Here is a 27883-nt window from a genome sequence, read left to right as displayed (position 1 = left end):
ACAGTAACTTAAGAAATTTAGTTTTCGACTTTATTAAGGTCCTGATTCAGAAACACAAAAGAAAACGATTTAAAATTTCTTTGAACAATTAAAATTTTTACATAAAAAATATATGAAAAAATTAACAAATATATTGTGATACGAATTGATCGTTTACAAATTCTTTTATTTTATAAATTTTCATTCAAATTTGGTATGGAATTTTGTTTTATAAAATTTGTATACAATTTTATTATGAATAAGGGTTTTATATCATAATATTAATTCAGAATTGAATTTAAGAAGAATTTTATATGTAAAATCCAACTACTACATGACGAATTCCAATCACAAATCATAGATTAGCTAGAATTTATACTGATTGTATTCCAAAATATTTGATGAAAATACTTTTTTATCAAAAAAATTTCAAAATGTTTAAATTGCTGAATATATCCCAAGTGTTTAATCCAAACAAAAAAAACTTTGAAATATATAATTCATAACTTTGTGGAATTGTATTGTTTTAATTTCTTTTACTATTCTAGATGTTTTGTGTACATTTTTACAGAATGCATTTGTATGAATATGTGAATGTATTTTAAAAAAATTTTATTTTGTTTTGGCTTTCAAATTACTATATACAAATCACTTTATTTTCATTTATACAAACAAGAGATTTCAAACTGTTTTCCAAGTAAAATACCAAATTTAAAGTTTATATATAATTTGTGTGTATTTGTACTTCTTATTCATACATATATAATTTAGTATTAACAAATATATTTCAAATAGCTAAACTGCGTCATCTAGTAGAGGGAAAAACAATCAGCATGTATTGTCCTAAATTCTAAAAACAAACAAAACATTTCTTTAGTATATAAATGAACAGATCTTTATTTTATATATTATTTTTTCTATATACAACAACAATAAGTATTATATTGCTTACTCATTTCCACATATACAACGGCTAAAACAACAATTATACAAAAAAAAAACAATTTTTAAAATTTAGTGTACGATTCACTCACTAGCAGCATAATATCGAACCATACGTAGAGGAATTAAGCAGTAGTGGTCTTTTTAGCCCGATAACCAAAAATAGAACTTCCCACACGCACAATAGTACTACCCATTTCAATCTGGAAGGAATAAAAAAATAGAAAAAAATATATGAAATAGTTGATAAATAAAAACAAATTTTTAATAATACGAATACAATATTTTGTTTACATTATAAAATATTTTGATTCTGGATGAGGGCATTTGAAATAATTGAAACAAATTTTGTTAAATCAAAGAAACTAAAATTTATGGAATTTTCGGTTATGTGTGAAAAGATAAAAAGATGGCCTAAGCAACCAGTGAAATGCGCATAGGAACTAGCTTATCCCCCAACAATAAATTTCAGTGAATTTATCAATTATTGCGAATTCAGCATACTAATTCTTAACAAAAATGTTATTGATTTGTTAAAATTGTAATTTAACAGTTATTGGAAATTTAAACATCTAACCCAATGTGTTCAATATATTAAATTGAAATTGGCGAAAATTTAAATTATGTTGAGAATATCTATTTTGTTTTGGAAATAAATTTTTAATTTTCAAAATAAATAAGAATTTTCTAACAAAATTGTTACTTTAAACTGAAAATTTCTAATCGGAACATTAAATTTTTAGTTTGAACAAGAATTTTTAATTTCAAAAATAAATAAAATTTAAATTTTTAATATAAAATTGAAATCTTTAATATAAAATTGAAATTTTTATTATAAAATTTCATATTTTAATATAAAATTTGAAAGCAATTTCAAAATTTTATTTTCTAAAGGATTAAAATTCGAGCTGAACATTTTTATTTCAAATAATTTTCAAATTCGAATAAAATTTTTCCATACAAAAATTAAATTTTCGAACAAAAATTCTCAATTACTAATACAAATATTCAATATCCAGTAAAAATGTTTAATTTCAAAATTTTCAATGTAAGCAGAAAATATCAATTCAATTTAATTTAACCGAATAGAAATTTTTGATAAGAAAATGTATTTTAAAATAATTTATTTAAATTTTAAATAAAAATTTGTATTTTCGAGTAAAATTCTTCAATTTCAATGAAAAAGAATCAATTTTGTTTCGAAAACAGAAAATTAAAAAATGATTAAATTAAAACTTCTAGAATAAAGTTAAAATTTCGAATATAAATGTTTGAACATATTTTTTTATAATTTCAAATATATTTATTTTGAATTTCGAAATGAAAGTATAGAAAATTTATGACTTTGAGATATACATTGATTAAAATATTTTATGAAAATAATTTTTTTTTTTGTATTTTACTTGTATTTATTTATATAAATAATAATAATATAATATTCTGAAAAAATGGAACAAAATTAAAAATATTCACTATTTCGCTACTGACAAAACAATGGAAAATTTTAAACTTCTGCAAGAAAGAAGTGTAAAACGAAAATAATATTTAAAAGAACGATGTAAAAAGCATCCTGTTTACAGTTATTTTATTTTATTTTATTTTATTTTTAAATTCTGGTAATTTTTCACCATTTCTTTTTCTAAGTTTTTCGCATAATTGCTTTTTTTCAAAGCTAACGAAAATGGCTAAAGTTAAGATTTGTGAAAACTTAAAAAATAAAATAATTAACAATTTTAAAGCTGGTTTAAAACAAAAAAGTATCTGTGACAAATATTCAATAAATAAATCAGCAGTTTCAGAAATTATAAAGAAATTTCGTGAGACCGGTTCTGTAAAAACTCAACATTTAGGTGGAAGACCTCGTAAGACTACTCCTAGACAAGATAATTTAATAGCGAGAGAGTTCAAGAAATTCCCAAAAATAACTCCTTGAGATGTTGTTAATAGCCTAAAATTAGAAATAAGTACCCGAACAGTTAGTCGCAGAGCAAATGAAGCTGGTCTTGGTGGCTATCGTCCTGTGAAAAAACCACTCATTTCTAAAAAGAACCATTCTGCTCTTCTACAATTTGCCAAGGATCATTTAAACTGGTCGATACAGAAATGGAATACTGTCCTCTTTTCCGACGAATCCAAATACAATTTAAGAGGCAGTGATGGGAGAACATTTGTAAGACGACCAAAGGGAAAAACATTAGATCCAAAGTACACAAATAAGACTGTAAAGTTTGGCGGTGGCAATATTATGGTATGGGGATGTTTTTCAGGGCAAGGTATGGGCCCAATTCATATTATAAAAGATACCATGACAGGTATAGGATACAGAACCATATTACCATGGAGATTCCAACACGGCAACGACCCGAAACACACCTCTAGGGTTGTAACCGAAAGGTTACAATCCAACGAGGTACGTGTCAATCCCATAGAAAATCTATGGGAAATTGTAGATCGTAAAATAAGGACCCAAAATTACACCAGGAAGGAAGATTTATCGGAGGCAAAATATTTCAAAGGAGACCATTGACTCTTTAATTGGTTCAATACATCGTCGATGTGTAGCAGTTATAAAAAATAAGGGATACCCAACAAAATATTGAGTTATTGCAAAGTTTAGACCATATTTGTTAAAATAATACCTAAGTTTCCATTGTTTTGTCAATGCCGTAATAAGGAAATCTTTTAATTTTATTTTCTCATTTTTACCCCCAGTAACACGAAGTCTGGTTATGTATTAACTAATAGTTATACTGACAGTTTCCATACAAAAATAATTGTAACCGACAGTATAACTGTTAGTTAAAGCATAACCAGGCTTCGTGTTAATGGGGGTTAGAATTTAATTTAATAAAAGTATACAAATAAAATACTACACAATGTTAAAATTTTTTAAAAAATTATTTCAGATTTTAGACCACTAATGAAATATTTGGAAAAGTTTCCATTGTTTGGCAACCACTGTAAATGTTTAAAAACTGTTAAATTATTATTGTCAATCTAGCTTACAGCAATATAGCTATGTCATACATAACTATATTCATTTAATTGAACCCTAATATTACATTTATACAAATTATTAATGAAAAATAAATAAAAATATTAATTTCGAATGAAAATTTAAAATTTTTCTTCTTTGTATAAATGTTCAAAACTATAAATAATAATTTTAAATTTCATATACTTTCACTTTCAAATATGAAGAGAAATATTTAATTTAAGTAGTTTTTTTGAATAATAAATTTTGAATTAAGAATAGCGATTTTAAAAATTTAATTTTCGAATAAAACTTTTGAATTACAAATAGAATTTTTTTAATTTCTTATAAAACTTTTTAATTTTGAATAAAAATATTAATTACCGAAAAAATTTTAATCTGGAATAGAAATTTTTAAATATCAATAACATTTTTTAACTTTGAATACAACATGTGTTCAATTTCAAAAGGAAATTTTTAATTGATATGTTCCTATCAAATAGATGTTTTAAATATCAAGTACAAATTTCCTAATTTTAAAATTTTGAATAAAAAATATGGAATTATAATTTTGAATTTGAACTAGAAATTTCCAATATCAAGTAATAATTCTTTAAAAAAAATAATTAAGCTTGTGTTTATTATATTGTCCAATGCAGTCAATTATTGTCACAAAAATGTTTAATGCTATTTATGTATTGTATTACAAATATATTTTTAAAATCAATCATGAAGATCCAACGGATCACGAAATATCGAAAAATAAATATTTGAAATATTTTAAATACAGTATTTTGTATTTTTCAAATACAATGGTTAACAAACTTCAAATTAAAATCTTAAATTTTCGAATAAAATGTATAAATTTTAACCATGATTTTCAATTTCGAATAAAAATGATCAGCTTCAATTAGAAATTTTAAAACGAAATTTCAATATTTTTTAATAAAAACATGAAATTTTGAATACCGATGATGAATTTCGAATAGAAAATATCAACATCAATTATGAATGTTAAATTTCGATATTTGTTTTTAATTTTAAATATAAAACTTGAATTAAAATTTTCCATAACGAATCTAAATTCGAATATGTATAAATAGTCATTTTCGATTAGTATTTTAATATTCAATTTTTAATTTCGAACAGCAAATTTTTTATTGCTCAAGAATTTGAATAGAAATATTAATTTAGTTTGTGTGTGTTTTTTTTTTTAAAAAAAAGAATAAGAAATTCAATAACACTAAATATGTTAGAAAAGTAAATTTTTACTATATAATGTTCATTTTGTAATTACGAACTAAGTCTCCAAACCGAAAATGAACTAAAACTCCAAAATGTTATATTCAGAGAAACAACAACGATATTTAGGGACTTAGATTGTTCGTTTCCGCATTTATTTCACTTCCAGAATTAGGGACAATTTAATAATTAGTTAATTTTTGGTTTGTCAATTTATTTTGCTTCTTTGGGTACTTATTTCATTTAGAAGATTTGGGGTTTTAATTCATAATGAATAAAATTCGCAATTTTGGGGATATAATTTATCTTCTGTTTGGGGTCATAGTTCGTAGCGTCGTTCATTTCAGTGGACAAGTTTTCAACAGCACTTTCACTATTGCTTAGTTAGGCTGTTATTTTGTAATTCGCCAACAAAAACTAAATAGTAGCACAAAATATACAGTGTCAAATTTGACGTTTCAAAAATTTAAAATCAGATGAAAGGGCAGTTCTCTTAAAAAGGGATAGCAAATATTTTGTACTACAATATCAGTGATATGTTAAAGCAAAACGCTATATATAACGCGAATATGGTAGACAAAGTAATGCAATCAAAACAAATAAAGAAAACAATGAAAAGGGGTGTATATAAGGAAAGAGACAAATAGAAAACTAGATTATTTTCTGTCTCGTGACACCTCTGTATACTTTGCGATAATAGTAGTGAATAAATTTGCACCATCACTAAATATTAGTTGGTGTATTGCATTCAAAAATTTTAATTTTTCAAATCGAATTCTAAATTATACCAATTCTACTTACCGCCTTTTCAAAATCATCCGACATGCCCATCGACACCTGCAATTCAGCGTCATTTAATTGATTTTCTTTGCATATTTGTTTGTGCACTTCCATTAGTTTCACAAAGTCGGGATTTGGTCCTTGGCTGTAGTCAAAACCAAATGCTCCAATGGTCATAACACCCTTAACATCGAGTTGCTTTAGATTTTCTTTAATGAATTTATACAACGAGGAAGCCTCACTGGGTTGAACGCCATTTTTAGCTAATATAAAAGGAAAAATATTATTTATATTTAGTTTTAAGTAATAATTAATTTAAAAGGTTTTCATAATTTACCTTCTTCACCACTTGTATTTATTTGTATGAGCACTTGTAATGGTTGTTTATTTTCAGTTTCTATCTTTTCCCAGGCATTATTCAAATGGTTAGCTAATTTTTGACTGTCCACAGTTTCGATCATAAATAAATTGGGTAGTTTTATGATCTGTAATAAATAAAAAAAAACATTTAATAAATATATCCAAATCTACTTATAATTATATCACAATAATTTATACAAGTTTATAGGTCACCCATAATTACATTTTAAAATTTTATGTGGATGTAACAAAATTTTGAATGGAAATGATCAAGGTGTTGGAAATTTTATTGTTTAAACTTGGACAAATTTACACCAATTTTCATAATCACCCTTATCGTGGTTGGCGTAAACGTCATACGCCTACGACTGTTTCGTACTAGATTAAAGATAAAATGCAAACTGTTTCTTTAATCTAGTACGAAACTGTCGTAGGCGTATGACGTTTACGCCAACCACGATAAGGGTGAATGTCTAATTCATTTTTAACCTAAAATTATATTGACAATTCTATTGAATGAATTCATTATGGATTATTTCCTTTGTATTTATGTATTGAACTCAGTCCTTTGAGAATTCATCATTTAAAGAAAATTAATTGCTTATTGAATCATTAAAATTTTCTTGAATTCCTATCCTTTTAAAACTGGCTTTAAAATTGTATTATCAGATTAAATTTGTCTTCAATTCAAATCTATTACAAAAATGTTGAAGTAAATTTTTTTCAGTTCATTTTGTAATTGATTAAAAGCGAAAGAAAACTGAATGAATAAAAATATTTTAATTTAATTTGTGTACGATTTGAATAAACAAAAATTGAATCATTTAAAGGTTGTATGAATTCTGTTATGAATTAATTCAACGATGAATGGATTTTAATAATAAGCCTTTGAATAAAGCTAAATAATTAGATGTTGAGAATGGATATATAAAGGTAGTCCACCAGTTCATACGTCGAGTTATAAATGGTACATGAGTTTTTATAGTTTCCACCAGGATTTATCCAAAATAAAAGACGCGCCACACCTTAGGTTATATGAAGCCTTACATCACAGACGCGCCAGAACGAGAATCAAACTTGTCGAAGGCCAAAAACTAGCCTGAATTTGTGATGGTTATTATATGAAAACTATGTAACCCGAAATAAATGCAGTATAAACCAATAAAACTTTACTCTACCTTATTTATTTTATTACTTTGTAAATGTCCAATAAAATGCCACTTAATATCGGGACACTGAGCCAAAATATCAGGATGATTGCCTTTTTCCACCAATTCCTGTATATAATTCTCGCCGAAATGACGCTGACCCACCGAATAGGCATCAATAATCATTTCTACAGGTTTAGTTTTGCTAACAGCCACTAAAAGGGGTTTGTTTGCCTTTAACTCCTGGAAATTGAAACAAAACATTATGATGAGGAACACATTTTATGGCCAATTTATAAACAAAAACAAACCTTCGGCCGTAGCTCGTAAGCGACATCAATCCGTTTTAGAATGTGTTGAATACCAGCTTTTACATCAACATCCGACATGATTCGTTTTATCATTTAATTAACAGACTTTAAATTGGAGATTTGTCTAATATGAAATAATAGTTAAATAGTATTATTTTTAGCAAACAGAGATAAGATTTTAATCATTGAATCCCATAACAACAATAACAAACAAACAGCTGTTTAAAAAGTAGCATTAAAGCAGGAAAAGTACCAGAAAATACAACTGTGACAGTCAAACAAGAACAATGATGCCACCAGAAACTTATTATAGAAAAAGGTGTCGTCTATGATAAGCTCTTGTCTATACTGGTTCGTGTCTATGCTATGTTTTTGTCCTAAATAAATGAATGCTTTAAACGTAGTAATACTACTCACCACTGGAGTTTTTAGTTGATTTGTTCAATCAATTTTTATTTATTTGTAAAAAAATATTCTAAACAAAAATTCATTATTGTACATTTATGAAAAAATCGCCATGATTTCGAAAACAGCATGATAGTTGTTGAACAAATTAAATATTTACTTGAAGGACTGGTTAGAGGCTCCGTTGCTGTGATTGTTGATGGTTCCCTAAGTGTGTGCAAGGAAATTTTTAAATTTACATTAATCCTATTAATCGTTTATTATTTTGCCATGTGGTCATTTGAATTTGTAAGTACCATGTTACTTAGTATATCAACAGATTCATCGGTATAAATCCATCGATAACCCAAAACTTATCTTAATCCATAGTTGAACGAAGTTCTACCAGTAGATCAAATACCAATATCCAATGAAATCCAAAATGATCGAAATCCAGAATCTGATTTAGTGGCACATCAAATTGTGGGTGAAACCTGCTTGAGAATTGGTCCACCCAATGAAACCCTCATAAAACAGAGAGCCAGCTTGTTGGAACAACTGGAAATTGAAGCAGAATTCGAAGAGAATCAAGGAAAATTCATTAAATCCGAAGCTGATTTAGAACAATTTGTAAATAAAGAAATCCATAAGGCGACCTCAAACACCAGCGACATTGATGATATTATTGAACCATTCAAAAATCCATTCATCTCTCAAATAAAACAGGAACTAAATGAAACGAGTCGAGCTTCGCAGACACTTAAAACTAGTTTGGGTAAAAAATCAAAATTAAGGGAAGATTCGGATAATAGACCATCAACATCAACCAAATCAAATATCTATCAAGAGGAAGAAGATATTTTAAGCAAATTAGATACGAAAAAACATACTGATATTAAAAGGGAAATTCTATCGGAGGAAGATGTGGAATCGCATAATAAATCTAGATTGAGTAAAACAAAAAGATCAAGTAAACACAAAGAGGAAAGACTATCGTTCGATGATGAATATGATCATGAAAGTTTCCATAGAGTTTAAGGTTTTGTAACAACTAGAATGAAATTGATTTATTGTAAAAATAAAAATTTATTGCACAATTTTAGAGAAATTTACAAAGTTTGAAATCGTGTTTTTGGAATCCTCGAAGCCTAGACACCCTATATATTTGCATATCAAATCCGCTACCGTATCTCTGCTTTACAATTTTAGTTTCTTTTCTAATTGGTTCTTGTTATTTTGCTTGTTACTGGTGTTTCTCAATGGATTTAATTTTTTTGCTAGATTTAAAAGATTCAGCTGAAGCTCTTGATGGCAAGTCAACTACATAGGGATATTTACTGAAACTGCCGTTTTCCATTAAACCATCACTAAGACGTTCGGATTTTAAATTCTCTAAAGTTTGTGAATTCTCATTGTAGTTGTTATTCCACTATAATTTTGAAATTTTTATATTAATATTTAAGAAAATCATTAAACTATTTGAGAACTTACTAAGTTGAATATTGAGTAACCAAACGCGAATACCAATAACAAGATCATACAAAATTTTATAAACTCAAATAAGATCAGAATTATGAAGTCCATCAACAACGTTTGAATTGGGGCTGATATTTGTTTAAACATCTTCCAAATGCAGCGAAAAGTTGATGAAGACATTTTTAAGTGATCACTGATCATATAGTAAATAGTTCCAGAATTTAAGATCATGTATTTCCCAAAATGTATGCCAAAATAATATTTTGAAAACAAATTTCAGTGTTCTAAAACGTTCTTAATTTAATAGTAGATAATGCAGGTTTTCAAGCGGAGTTGCTTTGAAGATTCATAAGTACTGTTCTATACTCGAGATTCAAGCGAAGAAGCATGAACTTCTTCTTAGAGCACGTGTGATTTTTGAAGAATGAAAATAAATCAGAAATACTTATACATATACAAAATTTAGTTTTTATCTAATTTATAGTTTTTCTAAAAAATGCTAAAAGGTTATTTTTAAAGTCTATTTCATATAATCAATACAATCGAAATAGGCCGTATTTAACATTAATATAGCTAATTTAAGATCATCGATATTTTAACGAACGTTCTGATATTCAACACCTTTACTTTGTTAAATGTTTGATTGTTTATTAATAAGTGGTTGGTTGCTTGATCACATTGATATTCAAACTTCATTTAAATATTATAAGAAAGTTAAATAGTTTTATTTAATTAATTAATGTTTGACTTGGGCGAATTCTTTTTTTTTAACTGCCGTTTTTTGTAGTTATATGAAATGTTTGCATAAATTCATTTAAATATTTATTTATTCAAGGAATTCTTTTATTTAATGAGTAGAACACACTTATCTATGTATAAATATTTCTTAACTTAGTTAAATGGGATTATATAAAGATCTATGATTGAAGCTTAAATGAGACCATATAATGATCTACGATTAAAGCTTAAATGGGACTAAATAAATAAAGATCAACGATTAAAGCTTAAATGGGACTATATAAAGATCTACGATTGAAGCTTAAATGGGACTATATAAAGATCTATGATTGAACCTTATATATAAAGATCTACAGGTGAATGTTTGAGTAGCTGCTTGGAACTAGTATACGAGTTCAAGTAGATCTGCCATCTAAATGTAATGGGTAGCCCAACCATAATGCACGATGTTAATTGTGAGTCACACCTTAAAGTCAAGCTTTTTGCCCAACTTGACAAATTCAACCATGAAGAGGTACACAATTCAGATTGTTGAAACCTTTTACGAAAATGGGTTTTCAAATCAAAATGCATTTCTTGCACTTCGTGATTTTTATTTGGTCTGCATAATCGACCAAATGTGTCCACAATCGGAAGAATTGTTCTTAAATTTCAGCTAATGAGTATCCACGAGTGATTGTTCAATAATGAGGTGGGACAAGCAGTTAACGTGAATGGTGTTCGCTATCGTGAGATGATAACGGACTTCTTGTGGTCAGAAGTTGGGGATAGGGACCTGGACGATATGTGGTTTCAACAGGATGGTACCTCACAGCCAACGAAACAATGACTCTTTTGCGCGAGAAATTCAATGGTCTCACGTCGTGGCGATGTTAATTGGCCGTCATGATCATGTGATTTGTTACCGCCACAATCATGTGATTTCTTTTGAGATATTTAAAAGAAATAAGCCAAGAACAATTCAAGAGCTAAATGATTAGAATTCAGCACATTAACCTCTATTATGTCTCAGAGTCATTGAAAATATGGACTATCGGATAGAGGTATGCCACGGAAGCCGTGGCTAGCATTAGGCCGATATTTTGTTTCACACATGTGATCATTAAAATCAATCATATTTGCACGGCATTCAGCAAAGATTGTTACAAGAGATGAAGGTTATTCATGGCTTCCCAGCAATTTAGAAATTCGGCAATTAGAAATTCCGCAAATATTGTTATTTATAAAAATATGGAATATAGTAGGATGACTTAATTTTTAAGGTTGGATTCTGAATGAAACTTCTAAAATTGTTGGTCTAAATATTGGAAAATATTCTTTTAGAAAGAGATAACTTCTGCAATCTAATTTATGCACTACAAACTAAACACAACCATTAAAACTCATCAATGGGAATTGTCATAAAAAAATTTAAATAACGTCTAATTAATAAAATGAACAAAATGAAATCAGTTTAAAGATTTTTCTCTTTCGCCAAGTGACAGCTGAAACGCGCAAAGCATAAATTGGCAAAACAAGTTTTAAATGCGTTTAATTTCAGTTTCGAATCCAAATCTGGCTATTGATCAATGAAGTAAATTTATGCAATACTTTGTCTTCTTCATTTAAGAGTTTTTTGATTGTTTTTTTATTTTATGTACTCTCAGACAGATCACTTAAGGGTTTGTCTATTTATTTCGTTGTAATACAAGACATTAAAACAAATAAACTTTAAATGTAGACTTACATACATATTAACTTATATACATTTATGTGTATGAATGTATGTATGTATATTGGCATAATTTAATAGTAAATTAAGTTTATTAGTTATGCTAATTTCATGACAAAATTATGCAGATCAATATTTGACTATATATGGACAAAATGTTTGTTTGAAACTCTATTATAGCTAAATAAAGAAAAGTCAAGCTGAAGACAAAAAATTAAGATTGCGATAAAATATAATAGAATAATGTAAATCATAAATTATTGACCCCTAAACAAGTTATCGTCTATTTTTAGTCTCAACATAAAAATAGAACATATCCATTAGTAATAAAGAAATTTTTATTGGGCACATGGCAACCAAAATTTGTAAAAGAAATTTTCTTAAGTTCAGCCATTTAACACGTGATATTTTACAAGTTGAATATTATAATTTAAAAGGGTTTTACAATATGATAGAAAAGTGTTTGTAATGTTGAAATGTATGTATATTTTATTAGAGTTCTAGTTAAACTTATAATTAAGCTTAAAGTAAAATGTTATTAACACCCAAAATCATATATTTACAATAAACTTTATCTTATGAAGTAGCAAATACAATTATTGCAATTAACCAGGCGCGGTTTCAGGTCAACCATTTACGAATAAATTAAAATTTTCATATTTAAACTTTTCGGTTTTGGGGTGATTTCCTTTTTTCACCCCCTGGATGGAACCGCGCCTGCAATAAACGCTATATAAAGTCATACGATTGAAGCTTAAATTTGTGTTCACTATTTCATTCAGATACTCATTACATTCCATAGCAATCAATGACCTGTTCAGACCATCGGATTGCAGGTCGTACACTTTGATAGTTGTCCTTCATTGATCAGCATCCTTAACACATCATTATTTTCCGACCATTGGATTGATATTGATTGAAAACCTGATTCGGTTTCAGTTAAGCAACCTGCAGCATCCTTCATATATACGAAAAAGCATTTATTGATGACTTTTTCTGGAAGTTTATTTTTGATTGGATACATCAATTATTCCAAAGACACGGTAAGAAGCCTCCAGATTCATTAAATTTATTGACAGGGTCAAATTGAATATTATGTGATCTTCATTTCTCATGTTTGGTCTAGACAAATTTTAAATGTTGCGCATCCGAACCTCAACACCAATCTTCATATATAAACAAAAATAGAAAACAGTTTCTACTACACCTATTTTTGATCTTCTCGATCACGATCGTAACACAGGGTAGAGACAAATGCGTCCGCTATTGTATGAACTTGCAAGGAACACACGACTGGCAACTCTTCGTACATGGTTGCAAGGATCAAAGTACAAGCTCCTTGAAGAGCCAGAGCTATATAATTTCTGTCATTCATAGCTTAGGGCTGGTCTGAGATACTACTTGATCATGGGATCGCCGACCACAAACAGCCAAGTCGATATAAGTCAAGGTGTTGTACGTCACACACAAATTATCAAGAGTCAAACCCAAAACATCATACCATGAACACCGCACAATCCAATACATTTTCCAAACACCAAACTAATTGTCATCACTACTTTCAATGACTCTGTTGTTTCGGCAACATTACCTAGATATATTTGGTTGTACAAATATTAACAACAATCTCTTCCGGCTTTGGGTTTTAATCACAGCCATTATCTCTCCCCCAAAGGGACCTTTCCAATAACTGGGATCATTGATTACCCTTAGTTCCAGATAAGACTCTGACCAACTGCGAGTTTAAAAAGAGTTTTCGGCTTTAGGCTCCGCAATAAAACCAAGGTGTAGAAAGATCACCACATGCTTTTAAATGACAGTAAATATTTTTCCAATAAGTTCGAATCCAGTCTGCTGTTTACTATTTAATCATTGATGTCAAAAAGTAACAGAATTGAGCAATACGTCCATATAATAAAACTTTATTATCATAATTAGTGTAAACGTCATCATTATCATATTAATATTCATCTATTTTTGACGACGAAAATCTATGAGAGGGAATATTATATTGGTGAAATGTAAACGGCAAGCGATGTAGATCAATGGTAACCAATTAATTATGTCCCGTATTGAACGATAGGGACGACATTGTGATTTCAGTAGGGTAAGACTACCTGCCATAAAGCAAAACATGAGCTGATCTTCATAAAATTAGGTGCTTGTGTACAAGAGGATTATTGATGTTGAATTTAAAACTTATTATGATATTTATAAGAGATTTATGCATATTTAAGTTATTTTTGGAAGTGGACATAATATACAGGATATAATCAAATATAGATCGATATACACCAATTTCTATATATATGAGGATTATTTAACCCATTTCGTTCCGAGATAAAATTTTATTTATTTAAAAAAAAATTGCAAATATCTGGTCAAAAAAAATTTTCCGATTTTTCGTTTTTCCAGAAAATCCAGTTCAAAATTCCAGCATTTGCATGTAAATCATGGTTTTTATATTTTACTAGCTGAACTCGGTCCGCGTTGCTGGCCCTTAGAAAACATCTGTTTTATATTGCATCTTGATTTTAATATACAGTTTCGGACAAAGTCGGTGATCCAATGAATTCAAAAATTCATTAGGATAATCGACGGCTTGTTCTTCGTTCATTACTGTGTCAATCTATTTGTATTTTATTGTTTTGCCAGGCAGTTTCAATTGTATTTGCTTATTGATCTTGTTAACATCATTATTTGTTGGTGCCAAAAATGCATGTTCCCACAGACAATCCGAATTGTTGTAGTTCGTTATAAGACTTGGGAATACTTTGTCGACAACGTCTTGAGTATTCATTTGCATTTGGCAGAAGTCCGGAAATGAAATCTCATTTGTGGAGGGATCAATTGGAATTTTTCGTATCGTCATTGGGAAGCGTGAGCAATGATCCAAGTCTGTGGTACATTTGGCCTTTAACTTTAAAGGTGGACACGAAGCCGACGTCATTTGAAAGCATGTGTTGTACTTTTGGATATTTTGAAGGAAGTGTTTGGAAATAGGATTGGCGCCGGAAATGTAACTTAGTAGCAGCTCAGACGGCTCAATAACTGGTGGCAGAATAACTTTACCGTTCGAACAGCACATTCCCGGGGATTCCTTAGGGAACTTCAAAATGCTGCAATGTAAGTAATGTTTGTTCATTGCGCCAATTAGTACATCCTTGTGATTTCTGTATTCATCATACTTATTGTAATAAAATCCGGGCAACTTTAAATCGATTCTTTCTCTTGATCGAGCCATCAATGAAGATGCACTGCGACGTATTTGCTGAAGCCGTGATTCTCGTTCTCTTCCCGTTTCTGCGACTCTAGACGTAGATGCCCTTTCGAAAACAAATTTTATTTGAATAAAATCGTTATTTTTTATTAAAAGTGGAATGAGCTACTCAAAATATTATTTTTTTAATAGATTTCATATGGAAATTTTTTAATCATGCACCTAATTTGCAAGAGTAAACAAAATTGTTTATCATCGATTGATAATATAAAAGAACTTCTATAGTACCGGACATGTGTTGGAATGTATTCCTTTTTTCGCTTACACCAAATCATTAATTTTTAGAATGATGTTAAGCAACAAAATGAAAATTGTCATTGTTTGAACGTTGGAAATAAAAAAAGTATTTATGTATATGACTTTACAGTGTTAACCGCTATGCTTTTCTGAAGATTCCGTGAAAATTTTATCAAAATCGGTCCAGCCGTTTTTGAGTCCATATGGAACATACATACACACATCTGTTTTTTATATATAATGGCATTAACGGTATAATGTAAAAATTAGATTTTTACACACCTCTCCGCCCACAGACCGAATATTTTGAAGATTCCCTGAAAATTTCATCAAAATCGGTCCAGAAGTTTTTTATATATATAGATGGTATTAGCGGTATAATGTAAAAAATTGATAATGCCACGCCCCTCCGCCCACAGACCGAAAATCAAAAATCTGACTTTACAGTGTTACCCGCCAGGCTATTCTGAAGATTCACTGAAAATTTTTTTAATTTAATGTAATTGTAGAAATTTGCCCCTAGCAACGAGGGGGAGGGGGATGGTCACGTCGGGATATAGTTATTTATTAGCTAAAAGATGAGACTTAAATTTCATACCAACATTTTTCAGAAATTCCACCTTTTTCACATATAAACATTTTTTTGAAAAATTTTATTTTACTGTTCGAAAAATCGAACAGCGGAGCGAAATGGGTTAAGTCTAATTTTTTAGGATTGAGGCGTAATTAAGTGATATTTTAAAGTGGACCATATATGGGAGCTATGGTAAAATATGGACCGATCCAAAAAAAAAAATCATTTGTGATTTCTTTAGACATGGAGACAACAGATAACAGAGCATGTATTTTTATCAAAAGAACAAAGTGTGCAAAATTTCAAAATTTCAGAAAATGGCAAAACATTTTAAAAAAATACTCGACCGATTTTGAAAATTGAATCCCCCAAAGTCCATGTTACCCTATTGTGCCTTCAACATACAGACGGACAGACATTTCTAGATCGTCTTAGAATTGTATAAGGTCCCAGAATGTATATACTTTTACGTTCTACGACCAATATTTCGAAAATGAACACATTTTTTTATTATTTCCCGAGAATGAAAAAATTTCCAGTAACTACGAACCCTAATTTGGTGAAATTTCAGTAGAACAATATCACCAAGTTGGCAATAAATCGGAAATGTTATATGGTTTAGTATTTTGAATGTCTAAGAAAAAAGGTTATTAGTTTATCACAGATCACTTTTTGTGGAACCCGTTTAAAATCTTCAATGTTTAATAGTTTGTTCCCTTAAATGCACTTGTTGAGATCTAGTCTAACATATTTGGTTATTGGTCTTTGAAAAACTATGTATTTAACCTTGTAACTAAAAAGCCTGCTTTTAATTTAACTTAAAACTCCAAACTTAATATTATTGTTATAAGTTTCTGTATATGTTTATTTATCCCACGCATATTTAAATTATTGTATCAATAAGCCCCCATTTGTTTTATAAAAAATTTAGTTTAGTTAAAGCAAAAAACTAAAATAGCTTTGCAAAATTAAAATTTTCAAATTTGAAAAGTTAAAGTAGCTGAACAACTATATTTTATTTAGTTACTATTTAGTAATTATGTACAGGCCCTCTTTTATTTTTGCAGTTTTTCGCATAAGTATTTCTCTAAAACTCTCAATAATTATCGCCAATATTAACTGTTTGGCATTTTTTTTAAGACATTAACCTAAATTTATTAAAAATCTAAATATAAAACAATTTAATTGAAGTCATTGTTACGAAATTTGTGTTTTATTTTTAGCTTCAATATTTTGTTTTGATCTTCATTGAAACCTGCAAGCCAAAAAATTCAATTGAACTTCAAATTTCATTATTACAGGTTTGTCTCTGTTGTTGGGCTGTTTGTCGGGCCTATATAGTAGCGGCGGATGTTTAAATTGTTTATTTTATTTTTATTTTAGTGGCATAATCAAATGTTTGTTTGTACATTACCTGCAGTTCTTGGAGACTGTCCCGCGAACTAGTGATTTTACCTATAACTAGCTAAAGTAAGGAATTATTTTAACACGTGTATGTCCTAAGGAAAAAAAATAGTCAAAAATGGTCCACTGATCAACACAGTAACCACTGATCAAGTGGTTACTTGATCAGCTTCATAACTAGTTATTTTAACATATACGGCTATTAATTGACTTCAAATAGTCAGTTAAAAACATCTCATAGATGGCCCAAAAATAACTACTTGGGTAAAATAACTACTTTCTAAAGCGCAGTACAAAAAAACCAATTGACTTCTCTTTGCACTATTGACTTCTACTGAGCACATATTTGTCAAATGACCCAAAATATATATGAAATTGGAATCAGCCAAGGGATCAGACAATAAAATGCAGTGCACAGTTAACGTTTAAAGTGACTACACTCTAGATTACTTAGAGACCCATAAGTGACAATTGTCTTCTCCCTAGATTACATGGAAATTGTATGTAAATTGGAATCAGCCAAGTGATCAGACATTAATGACAATCACTGTCACAACAAGGGACACATTGACTACTTGCTTAACTGCTGGGTTATTTTATTGATTTTTTTGGGGTGCAGTTCAAAAAAAAAAACGATGAAACGTTTTGCTTTCAACATACGTTTGTCTGTTTATCTCTACAGATTGTCGAAATAATACAAAATAAATAAATTATGATGAAAGTCAACAAAATGTAGCTGTAAATACACAGTTTAATTAGAAACGTTGATAATGTGTTTAAATGAATATTAATAAATCTGCATAAAAATGCGTACATTAAGTAAATTTTCAATGTCAAGTGTTGTTAAGTAATTACTTGTTTTAATTTCGAATCTTTAATGATTTTTTAGAAATATATGTATAAAGAAATTTTTTAATGTGACGCTTTAATTATTTAATATTTTAATGATTTGTTTTTCACTTCACATAATTAAATGTTATGAGTATAGTGCTTTTTTAGGTCCGTTGAAAATATAACATTACTGAATCTTAGAGTTCGGACTAGGGATGCTAATCGGAAAAATTTTGCCCGGAATTCCCGGGTATATTTCCTGGGAAAATTATTTCTGTACAGATAATTTCCTGCTAATTAGGGTTCCTAAGGAATTTCGTTAATTTCTTCTGTGCAGATAAAACAGATTCGTAGTAATTTGTTGCCAATCGCATGATTCGACTAGATTTTGTTTTTAATTTTTCGATACTAGAAAGAAAATCAGTTGACCTTTTAATTAACCTAATTTTTATACCCCTCACCTTCGTGAGAAGGGTATATATAAGTTTGTCATTCCGTTTGTAATTTCCACAAAATAATTTTCCGACCCTATAAAGTATATATGTATACTCTGGATCATTATAGATATTGGAGTCGATTAAGCCATGTCCCTGTGTCTGTCTGTTGAAATCAACTTTCCGAAGCAAATAACTTACACACACGATTCATACATCAATATCTCCGGAATTCTTTCGGCTCGTTTGCTATTTAAAATCGAGAAAATCGGTCCACAAATTGCTGAGATACAAGGAAAAAACCAGGACAAACTCGTTTCTTCGGGATCCAAATCTTTAATAATTCTGTCGGACATGCTTTCGAGAAGTTTGCTATGTAAAATCAGCAAAATCGGTCCATAAATAACGGAGATATGAGCAAAAAACCGGGACAACCTCGATTTTTTACCTATTTTTGATCTATATCTGGATTACTAAGTCATTAATATAGACACTATGGATATCTAATGATAGATATTTCAAAGACCTTTGCAACGACGTATATAAGACCATAGTAAGTTGGACCTACAATTTTTTTTCGCTAAATATTAAAAAAAAAAAAATTTAAATTTAAAAAAAAATGTTTAAAATTTAAATTTTTTTTTTAAAATTTTAAAAGAAAAATAAAAATTAAAAGAAATAAAAAAGAGTTCCAATTTATTTATAACTAGCTGACCCGACATACGTTGTCCTGTCCAAGTTAAAAAATGCTTGCATTCAATTTGTGAGAAGCGAATCTTATATACCCTTCACCAAATTATACTTTAAAATTAATTTTTTTAAATATTTTTAGGTAAACAAAATTATTTTTTTAATTGTTTTTCAATTTTTTTTTTTTAATTTTTTTTTGTATGTATGACAAAAAAATTTTTTGATGAAAAAAAATTCGGGTTAAAAAATATTTTTCCCGATTTTGACCCATTGTAGGTCCAACTTACTATAGCCTTATCTACATCGTTGCAATGGACTTTGAAATATCTATCATTAGATATCCATATTGTCTATATTAATGACTTAGTAATCCAGATATAGATCAAAAATAGGTAAAAAATCGAGGTTGTCCCGGTTTTTTGCTCATATCTCCGTTATTTATGGACCGATTTTGCTGATTTTAAATAGCAAACTTCTCGAAAGCATGTCAGACAGAATTATTAAAGATTTGGATCCCGAAGATATCTGGGGTCTTCAGAAAATTGATTTCAACAGACAGACAGACAGACGGACATGGCTTAATCGACTCCGCTATCTATAAGGATCCAGAATATATATATTTTGTGGAAATTACAAACGGAATGACAAACTTATATATTACCTACTCACGAAGGTGAAGGGTATAAAAACGTATTATTGAATGATAATTGTTATTCATATAGGACATAGAATAAAAGAACCTAAGTTTGTTGTCAAAAACCTAAGTCTTGCAACAACAGAATACATGTAAATCAATGTACATTAGAGTGCTCCAAGATTGTATGGACGAAAAAAACTTTCTAGGTACAGGCCGTCCCCCCCTCTAGAATTGTTCTATGTATTGTAGAAACACGTTGTGTAAAATATTAGGATGATAGGATAACGCTAACTGGTGGCGCAACGACGCTGAAGTTTTGAGGTGCATTTACAAGGGGAAAATATGCAATTTTTTCAGTTTTTGTAAAAATTTTGTCATTAAATACTGACTTTTACAATTTAATTTAAAAGAATCGAAATGTGTACGTAATTGTCGTTATAATAAGATATAAAAAACAAAAATTGGTAAAAAAATGTTAAAGTTATTAAAAAATCGCCAAGCCATTAACGTGTCTCAGGCCACTAGAACAAGAAATTTATGAACAAAATTAACATATTTTGAGAAATATTAAAATAAAAGCTTATTTTTACTTAAAATATATCCATATTTACTTGTATATGAGTTTTTGTCCTCGTAGGATACCGTTAACCTATTCGCAGGTATGACCAAAAAAATTAAATTTTTTTAACGGCAGTTTCAAGACTCCAATTTCAAATTTTAAAAAATTTTGTTAAACAAATTTCAGAATTTTTTGATCATCACATGGGGATTTATTCACAACATAATAGGGAATAAAAATGTGAAAAAAGTATGTCAATACCTCCTATAGTTTTTCCGTACCTGCGATATAAATTTTGCGATTTTCGAGAAAAACTAATTTTTTGGCCATATTTTGGGGAATGACCAGAATTTCATTACTGTAATGATTTTTAAGTAAAAGCTATTCAGAATAATATAGTCCAGGTAATTTTAAATATAGTCTGAAAGTTTTACTGAAATCGGAAAACTTTAACCCTTAAATCGTGAAGATCAAAGGTCAATTTTTTCAATATTTGGAATTTCTCATGGAAAGATAGCGAAATATTATATGTTTTTGGGCCGATTTTGATGAAACTTAAGAAAAATATAAAATGAAGTCTAGTATTCACAATAACAGTACAAAAATGGAAATTAACCCTTAAGAGTACTTGGGGTCAAAATTAATGTGTTTTTCGTGATTTTAAAAGTTGAGGGTCATTTGGACCCCAAGTGATATTAAGGGTTAATTTCCATTTTTGTACTGTTATTGTGAATACTAGACTTCATTTTATATTTTTCTTAAGCTTCATCAAAATCGGCCCAAAAATGTATAATATTTCGCTATCTTTCCATTAGAAATTCCAAATATTGAAAAAATTGACCTTTGACCTTCACGATTTAAGGGTTAAAGTTTTCCGATTTTAGTAAAACTTTCAGACTATATTTAAAATTACCTGGATTATATTATTCTGAATAGCTTTTACTCAAAAATCATTACAGTAATGAAATTCTGGTCATTCCCCAAAATATGGCCAAAAAATTAGTTTTTCTCGAAAATCGCAAAATTTATATCGCAGGTACGGAAAAACTATAGGAGATATTGACATACTTTTTTCACATTTTTATTCCCCATTATGTTGTCAATAAATCCCCATGTGATGATCAAAAAATTCTGAAATTTGTTTAACAAAATTTTTAAAAATTTTAAATTGGAGTTTTGAAACTGCCGTTAAAAAAATTTAATTTTTTTGGTCATACCTGCGAATAGGTTAACGGTATCCTACGAGGACAAAAACTCATATACAAGTAAATATGGATATATTTTAAGTAAAAATAAGCTTTTATTTTAATATTTCTCAAAATATGTTAATTTTGTTCATAAATTTCTTGTTCTAGTGGCCTGAGACACGTTAATGGCCTGGCGATTTTTTAATAACTTTAACATTTTTTTACCAATTTTTGTCTTTTATATCTTATTATAACGACAATTACGTACACATTTCGATTCTTTTAAATTAAATTGTAAAAGTCATTATTTAATGACAAAATTTTTACAAAAACTGAAAAAATTGCATATTTTCCCCTTGTAAATGCACCTCAAAACTTCAGCGTCGTTGCGCCACCAGTTAACGTTATCCTATCATCCTAATATTTTACACAATGTGTTTCTACAATACATAGAACAATTCTAGAGGGGGGGACGGTCAAAATTCGCAATTTTATTTTTTTGGAGCACTCTAATGTACATATTTTGAGTTTTTATATAAGTAATCGAATTTTTGTCTGAAAAATGAGTGATCACAGATCGAGCTCCTTTTCTTGATTAAACTCTTATTGGCCACGTTAATAGCTATTTTAGAGATTGTGAGTTTTTATATAAACAAATCAATTTTTTTTCAGAAATATAAGTGATCACAGATCAGCTTCTTTTCTTGATAAGTCGCTTATTGGCCAAGTTATTAGCTATTTTAGATATTGTGAGTTTTTATATAAAAAATCGATTTTTTGTCAAAAATATAAGTGATCACAGATCTAGCTCCTTTTCTTGATTAAACGCTTATTGTCCAAGTTATTAGCGAATTTATATATTTTGAGTTTTTATGTAAAAAATCGATTTTTGTTAAGAAATATGAGTGATCACAGTCAGAAATATGAGTGATCACAGATCGAGCTCTTTTTCTTTATTAAACGCTTATTGGCCAAGTTTTTATCGATTTAAGCTATTGTGAGTTTTTATATAAGTAATGGAATTTTGGTCTGATATATTGATTGGTCACAGACCGATGTATTTTGCAGATGTATTTAATAAGTGGGCGTATTAGTGGACGTGGACAATTTTTATTTATATAAAAACCTTTGCCGACTATGTATGGCGAACATTAAAAAAAAATAGTTAAATCGGTCCACGTCCTGCGATTTTAGATTTATTAAAAAAAAATTGGCGTGGTCAATTTTTCTTTCAGTAAAAACTTAAATTGGATTACTATGATCATTTAAACAAAAAATTACCCAAATCGATGTAGCCGTTTTCCGATTTTAGATAAATCGAAAAAAAGTGGGCGTGGTCAATTTTTCATTCCGTAAAAACCTAAGTTGGGCTATGACGAATATTAAAAAAAAAATCGGTCCGGCCGTTCTCTACTGATGTAATTACCAACGAACGACATGTGATTTTTATTTATATAGAAGATAATAGTTATTAATCTGAAGAGTGTAGTTTTATATTCAATATTTACAAATTATCCCAGTGTTTAATAGCCAAAGAAATTTTGGTCATGGGAAAAATTCAACAAATTGGTGATTTAAATGAATTATTATATAAAACTAGTTGACCGGGGCGGCTTCGCCCGGTAGCATTTACTAATGTTAGTTCGTCAAGTTTCTCCAACCAATATACACCTGCCTGTTCTTATTTATTTGCAAACATAATATCTAAATTTGTACTGCATACTTTAGGGAGCTTTTTTATTACAGTTGACTGCACTCAAAAAAAAAAAATCCGAGTTTTACCCGGAATTTTTGAATTTTTTTCTTTACAAACCATCTCCTGAAAATTTCGAATCGAATCAAATTGGCATAGTATAGTCGAATAGAGCATTAAAAATTATGAAAAACCACGGTTTCAACGGTTGTTCACGCACCAAACGCAATAAAGTTTTTCATTACATATTTAAAATTTTTTTGAAATACAATACATTTTATTTTAATAATAACTGCGGACATACTTCAAAAGATAATATTTTAATAAGGGAAGTATCCCTCACACTTGGAAAAAAAAATATGAAATTATTTATATAATTTTTTAGAGAAAAAAAAAATGTGGTTTATTTTAGAAATTGGTGTTGGTGCGTGATGTTTTTGATTCCAAATAACCTAAAAAAATGATTTTCATTACTTATACAACATTGGCCATCACATGGTGGTATGCCTAAAGTTTCTCCAAAATTAGTTATATCCCTAATCTATGTACATATTTACTAGAAATTACGAACTGGGAAATGTAAAAAACTTTTGACAAGTTCATGATTATTTAGGTGTACTTGAAAAGTTCTACAAACAATTTATATGAATAATGTATGACAACAAAAAACGAAATCCCCATCATCATTGTTGGCGAAATCTTTACTAAAGAGTACGTCAAATGTGGCACGTAAGCTTGACCAGGAATTTATAACTTACACAAAGAACATGCAACAACAAAAATAAAGGTTCATAAACTCTCTCTTTGTCATAATGCAACAAGAACTTGTTCAAGGTTTTATTTGTTATTCCTCATCTCCGCTTCCTAGTCTTTGGCTTAAATTATACTTCAACTTGATAATAGTACAAGAAAGACAGCAAGGAAGAGTACGATGACGCGTTTCTAGTATTCTAAATAGAACAATAAATTGTTTGGCATACATGAATTTTGCACGTACACCAAAGTCAATAGACTTTATAGACAGCAATTCATTATTTGATTTTTTCTTACACTCTTCTTGGTTTTTGTTACCAATTAATAATTTAGATACAATATTATCCAGTTTACACTAGATTTTCATTGCATTTTTAGTAGGTTGACCTCTTTGTGCAATCAATTCCACAAAAAGATAATTATAACCTTCTATTACTTTGATTTGTTGGAATGGTGGTTGGAGATAGTTAAAAAAAACGTGGCTTGATGTCCAATTATTTACAAGATAACAAAACTTGTTATGCATTAGCCGGCATACCATGAGAGGGATTTCGAAAAAAGTACCAAAAAAGAACCACCTTTTTGAAGGCATATAACTCAAAACACATGTTATTGCACACAGGCATACAGTATGTTTAAAAAGTATTTTGACATAGAAAAACATTTTAAAGATATACGATAAGAAGTAGAAAATAACAAGAAGCTATGAATCAGAAGATACAAACTTTAACTTGTTCTTAAAGCCGTAAAGTAATAGAACACGATAGGTCCCGCAAATAGACGCCTTAAATTTGTGTGCATCAATGGGTAAACAATAAAATATCCGTAACGACATCAAGCAACTGATTGAAATATTTGTATTTTTACTCTCTATTGTTTACATTCGGGTTGTGTACATCTAAATTGACGAAAATCTTCGTATTCTGAACAATACTAGCGAGGAACTATGGTATAAACGGATCGACTTAGCTGAAAAACTACAAGTTCCACATCATATTAAAACATAATTTGATTAAGGAAGATCTTGCTAAAACGCCTTGACCTCATGTCTTACCGAATGCTTATGACTGTTCAATGAACAATATGGTAGTTTGGGCAATTCTTATAAAAATAAGGAAAAAAGTTAGTCTGTGAACCCATTAATCATACACAGCTAGTAACGATCTTATCCAATGAGGTTGTGGTGGTACTAAGAAGAAAATATCCAAAAATTGGCATAAAATGGCAGAAGATCCAATTGACATATCCTAAGACTGGACTAGATATGTATTAAACAAGAAAGAACTAGATAAAAGTCAAATATCTTGAGACTGATGGATTTTAAACAAATCAGCCTGTCGTCTTTTCTATAGAAAACACTAGAATGTCTGATAAATCTATATCAGGGTAGAAATATTGATACGCGCCTCATTAGAGACACTCAGCATGTCTACCTTAAGGAGTGTGCTCCACGAGGTTATATCGTTAGAGTTACTCGATATCCAAGATTTCCTGGTGAAGTTTTGAAGTATGAATTTCTATATGGTAAAACAATTGAGATATATGTAATTTAGTAAAGCAGTAAAATATTAAAAAATTAACGAAAATATGATTCAAAATTGTTTGAACTTCTGGCGCTTCTGTCGAGAAAACGAAATGTCCAATTGAAAAACCAATTTGTATTGGAGGAGCGCAGATTGTCAGCTTCAGAAAAAACTTCGTTTTTCCTAATTCTGAAGATACCGATTTTCATAATTTTGTCCACCTCGATTTTGATTTGGAACCACAGTGCACTTCATGAGTCTGCCGTTGCAGGAAGGTCTTACGATTTAGACTTCTTGACAAAAGTATCGTCTTGCAGGCAGAGATCTTCGCAGTCATGAAAACCTTGGAATTGATAATAGTGAACCTCAAGGTTCGCAATAGTTCTCTAAGGTAGTGGAGACCAAAAGAAACCTGTTCATATGTGTAGGAGATTGAGACTGTGAAACATCTCGGATTGAGTGGCTGGGCATATCTGAAGGATAACTTACTTTATATTAGGGGAATCTTGTTTCACACTCCTTACAGTCTTTTATTTATTCTTATCGTGTTTCCTTTCAGTATTTTATTTCTATCGAATGGAATCACAATAGAACTTATAGGTCTCCTAGTCAAAGTGAATGTGTATATCAAAAAGTACCGCTAAAACACATCAATTCCTCACCAAAGCAAATGGTGAATGTTTTCCATCGGTTTCAACATGCGTGATATGGTTTTTGCGGTTCAGAAGTGATGATTCTAACACGGAGGCCAGCCAAAGAAGTTTGAAGACCATGAATTGGTGGCATTACTTCTTGAAGATTGTTGCAAAACTCAGCAAGAGCTTGCAAAATCATTGGGATTTTGCAAAAAGCAGGGAAACTGGGTAGAATACGAATTGAAGCTGATAGACCTTGGAAGACGATTTTGCATGTCCGAAATGATGCCAGAACGCTATAAAAAAATCATGTTTGCACCGAATGATTACTTGCGATGCAAAATGGATCATTACGATAACCCGAAGCGTACGATCAAACCAGCCGAATCAACACCAAAGCCAAATATCCATGGCGCTAAGGTAATGCTCTGTATTTGGTGGGAGTAAAAGGGTCCTATCTATTATGAGCTGCTGAAATCTCACCAGACCATCAAAGGGATAGTGTACCGAATGCAACTGATTCGTTTGAAGCAAGCATTGGCCGAAAAACGACCAGAATAACGCTAGCCATTAAACTGTAATATTTCATTATGACAACGCTCGTCCACATGTTGCAATACCTGTTAAAAAGTATTTAGAGTGAAGTGGTTACGAAGTTTTGCCTCACTCGCTTTATAGTCCACAGCGTGCCTCGTCCGAATACTATTTATTTCGATCGATGCAGAACGCTCTCTCTGGGATACGCTTCACTTTGGAACAGAGTATCCGATATAGACTTGATTCATTCTTGGAATCCATATGATGCCTGCAAGAATTGAATAAATTTATATTGTACAATTGTTTCAAAATAAAAGCTAAAAATTTTAAAAATCCAGCATTTATAATTGCGCGTGCTGATCGATCCAATTCTAAAGAAAAACAAATACAAGATTTCTGTTTGTCAATAAACTTTCTTCATACACTGTACACATGTAGAAACAATTAATATCGATATTCAAATTGTATTTGATTTCACCAATCCAGCTTCCAATTTAGCATAAATTAACCATATTTGGAATTAAAATATTTGTTTTAATTCAATGCAAACATGTTAAATAAAGTTGTTATCGCTAACCATAGAGTCTAGCTGATGCATCCAAATTGTTCCAAATTATTCGTTAAACTTTAAAATCAAATAAAGTGCATCATCATGTTTTGCGACGAAACATGGGTGTGAGTTGTTTCTGGTCAGTCGTGTTTTCTTTATAGTTTTTATTTTTGTGGTCTTTGATCTTTGATAGTGTTATACACGTGATATTCAGCCATTGTTTTCATGGACCAACTAAAAATGTTAGCTGACCTAATTTTGAAATGATCAAATGTTGTTACTCACTCGTATTAAATAGAAATTAAAATTAGGTA

The 27883-nt window shown here is 29.6% G+C and overlaps 2 protein-coding genes across 2 annotated transcripts; one reads left to right on the top strand and one right to left on the bottom strand.

Moving 5' to 3' along the window:
• Positions 1-847: 847 nt before the first annotated feature.
• LOC135964044 (pyridoxal phosphate homeostasis protein) lies at positions 848-7879 on the bottom strand. Its single transcript, XM_065516103.1, has 5 exons — positions 7737-7879; positions 7456-7668; positions 6255-6402; positions 5939-6180; positions 848-1124 (listed from the first exon to the last, which is right to left on the bottom strand). Exons 1-5 carry the CDS (start codon positions 7827-7829, stop codon positions 1047-1049), a joined length of 774 nt encoding a protein of 257 aa, XP_065372175.1. The 5' UTR covers positions 7830-7879; the 3' UTR covers positions 848-1046.
• A 343-nt stretch (positions 7880-8222) lies between these two features.
• Positions 8223-9226, top strand: LOC135964018 (uncharacterized). Its single transcript, XM_065516068.1, has 2 exons — positions 8223-8429; positions 8511-9226. Exons 1-2 carry the CDS (start codon positions 8271-8273, stop codon positions 9156-9158), a joined length of 807 nt encoding a protein of 268 aa, XP_065372140.1. The 5' UTR covers positions 8223-8270; the 3' UTR covers positions 9159-9226.
• Positions 9227-27883: the final 18657 nt, after the last annotated feature.

The sequence above is a fragment of the Calliphora vicina genome, chromosome 1 (genome assembly GCF_958450345.1).
Source record: "Calliphora vicina chromosome 1, idCalVici1.1, whole genome shotgun sequence".
In the NCBI taxonomy this organism is placed as follows: Eukaryota; Metazoa; Arthropoda; class Insecta; order Diptera; family Calliphoridae; genus Calliphora; species Calliphora vicina.
Note: the sequence above shows the minus strand (reverse complement) of the source record. Positions and strands in the feature narration are given on the sequence as shown.

What these genes read in the sequence shown, in the direction of transcription:
- LOC135964044 (XM_065516103.1), bottom strand. Translation starts at nt 7,829, where the DNA reads ATGATAAAACGAATCATGTCGGATGTTGATGTAAAAGCTGGTATTCAA. An exon ending in AAAGTAATAAAATAAATAAG is followed by an intron (nt 6,403 to 7,455) that starts GTAGAGTAAAGT and finishes TATTTATTACAG; the next exon opens with ATCATAAAACTACCCAATTT. An exon ending in CGGATGATTTTGAAAAGGCG is followed by an intron (nt 1,125 to 5,938) that starts GTAAGTAGAATT and finishes TATTCCTTCCAG; the next exon opens with ATTGAAATGGGTAGTACTAT.
- LOC135964018 (XM_065516068.1), top strand. Translation starts at nt 8,271, where the DNA reads ATGATAGTTGTTGAACAAATTAAATATTTACTTGAAGGACTGGTTAGA. An exon ending in CCATGTGGTCATTTGAATTT is followed by an intron (nt 8,430 to 8,510) that starts GTAAGTACCATG and finishes CTTAATCCATAG; the next exon opens with TTGAACGAAGTTCTACCAGT.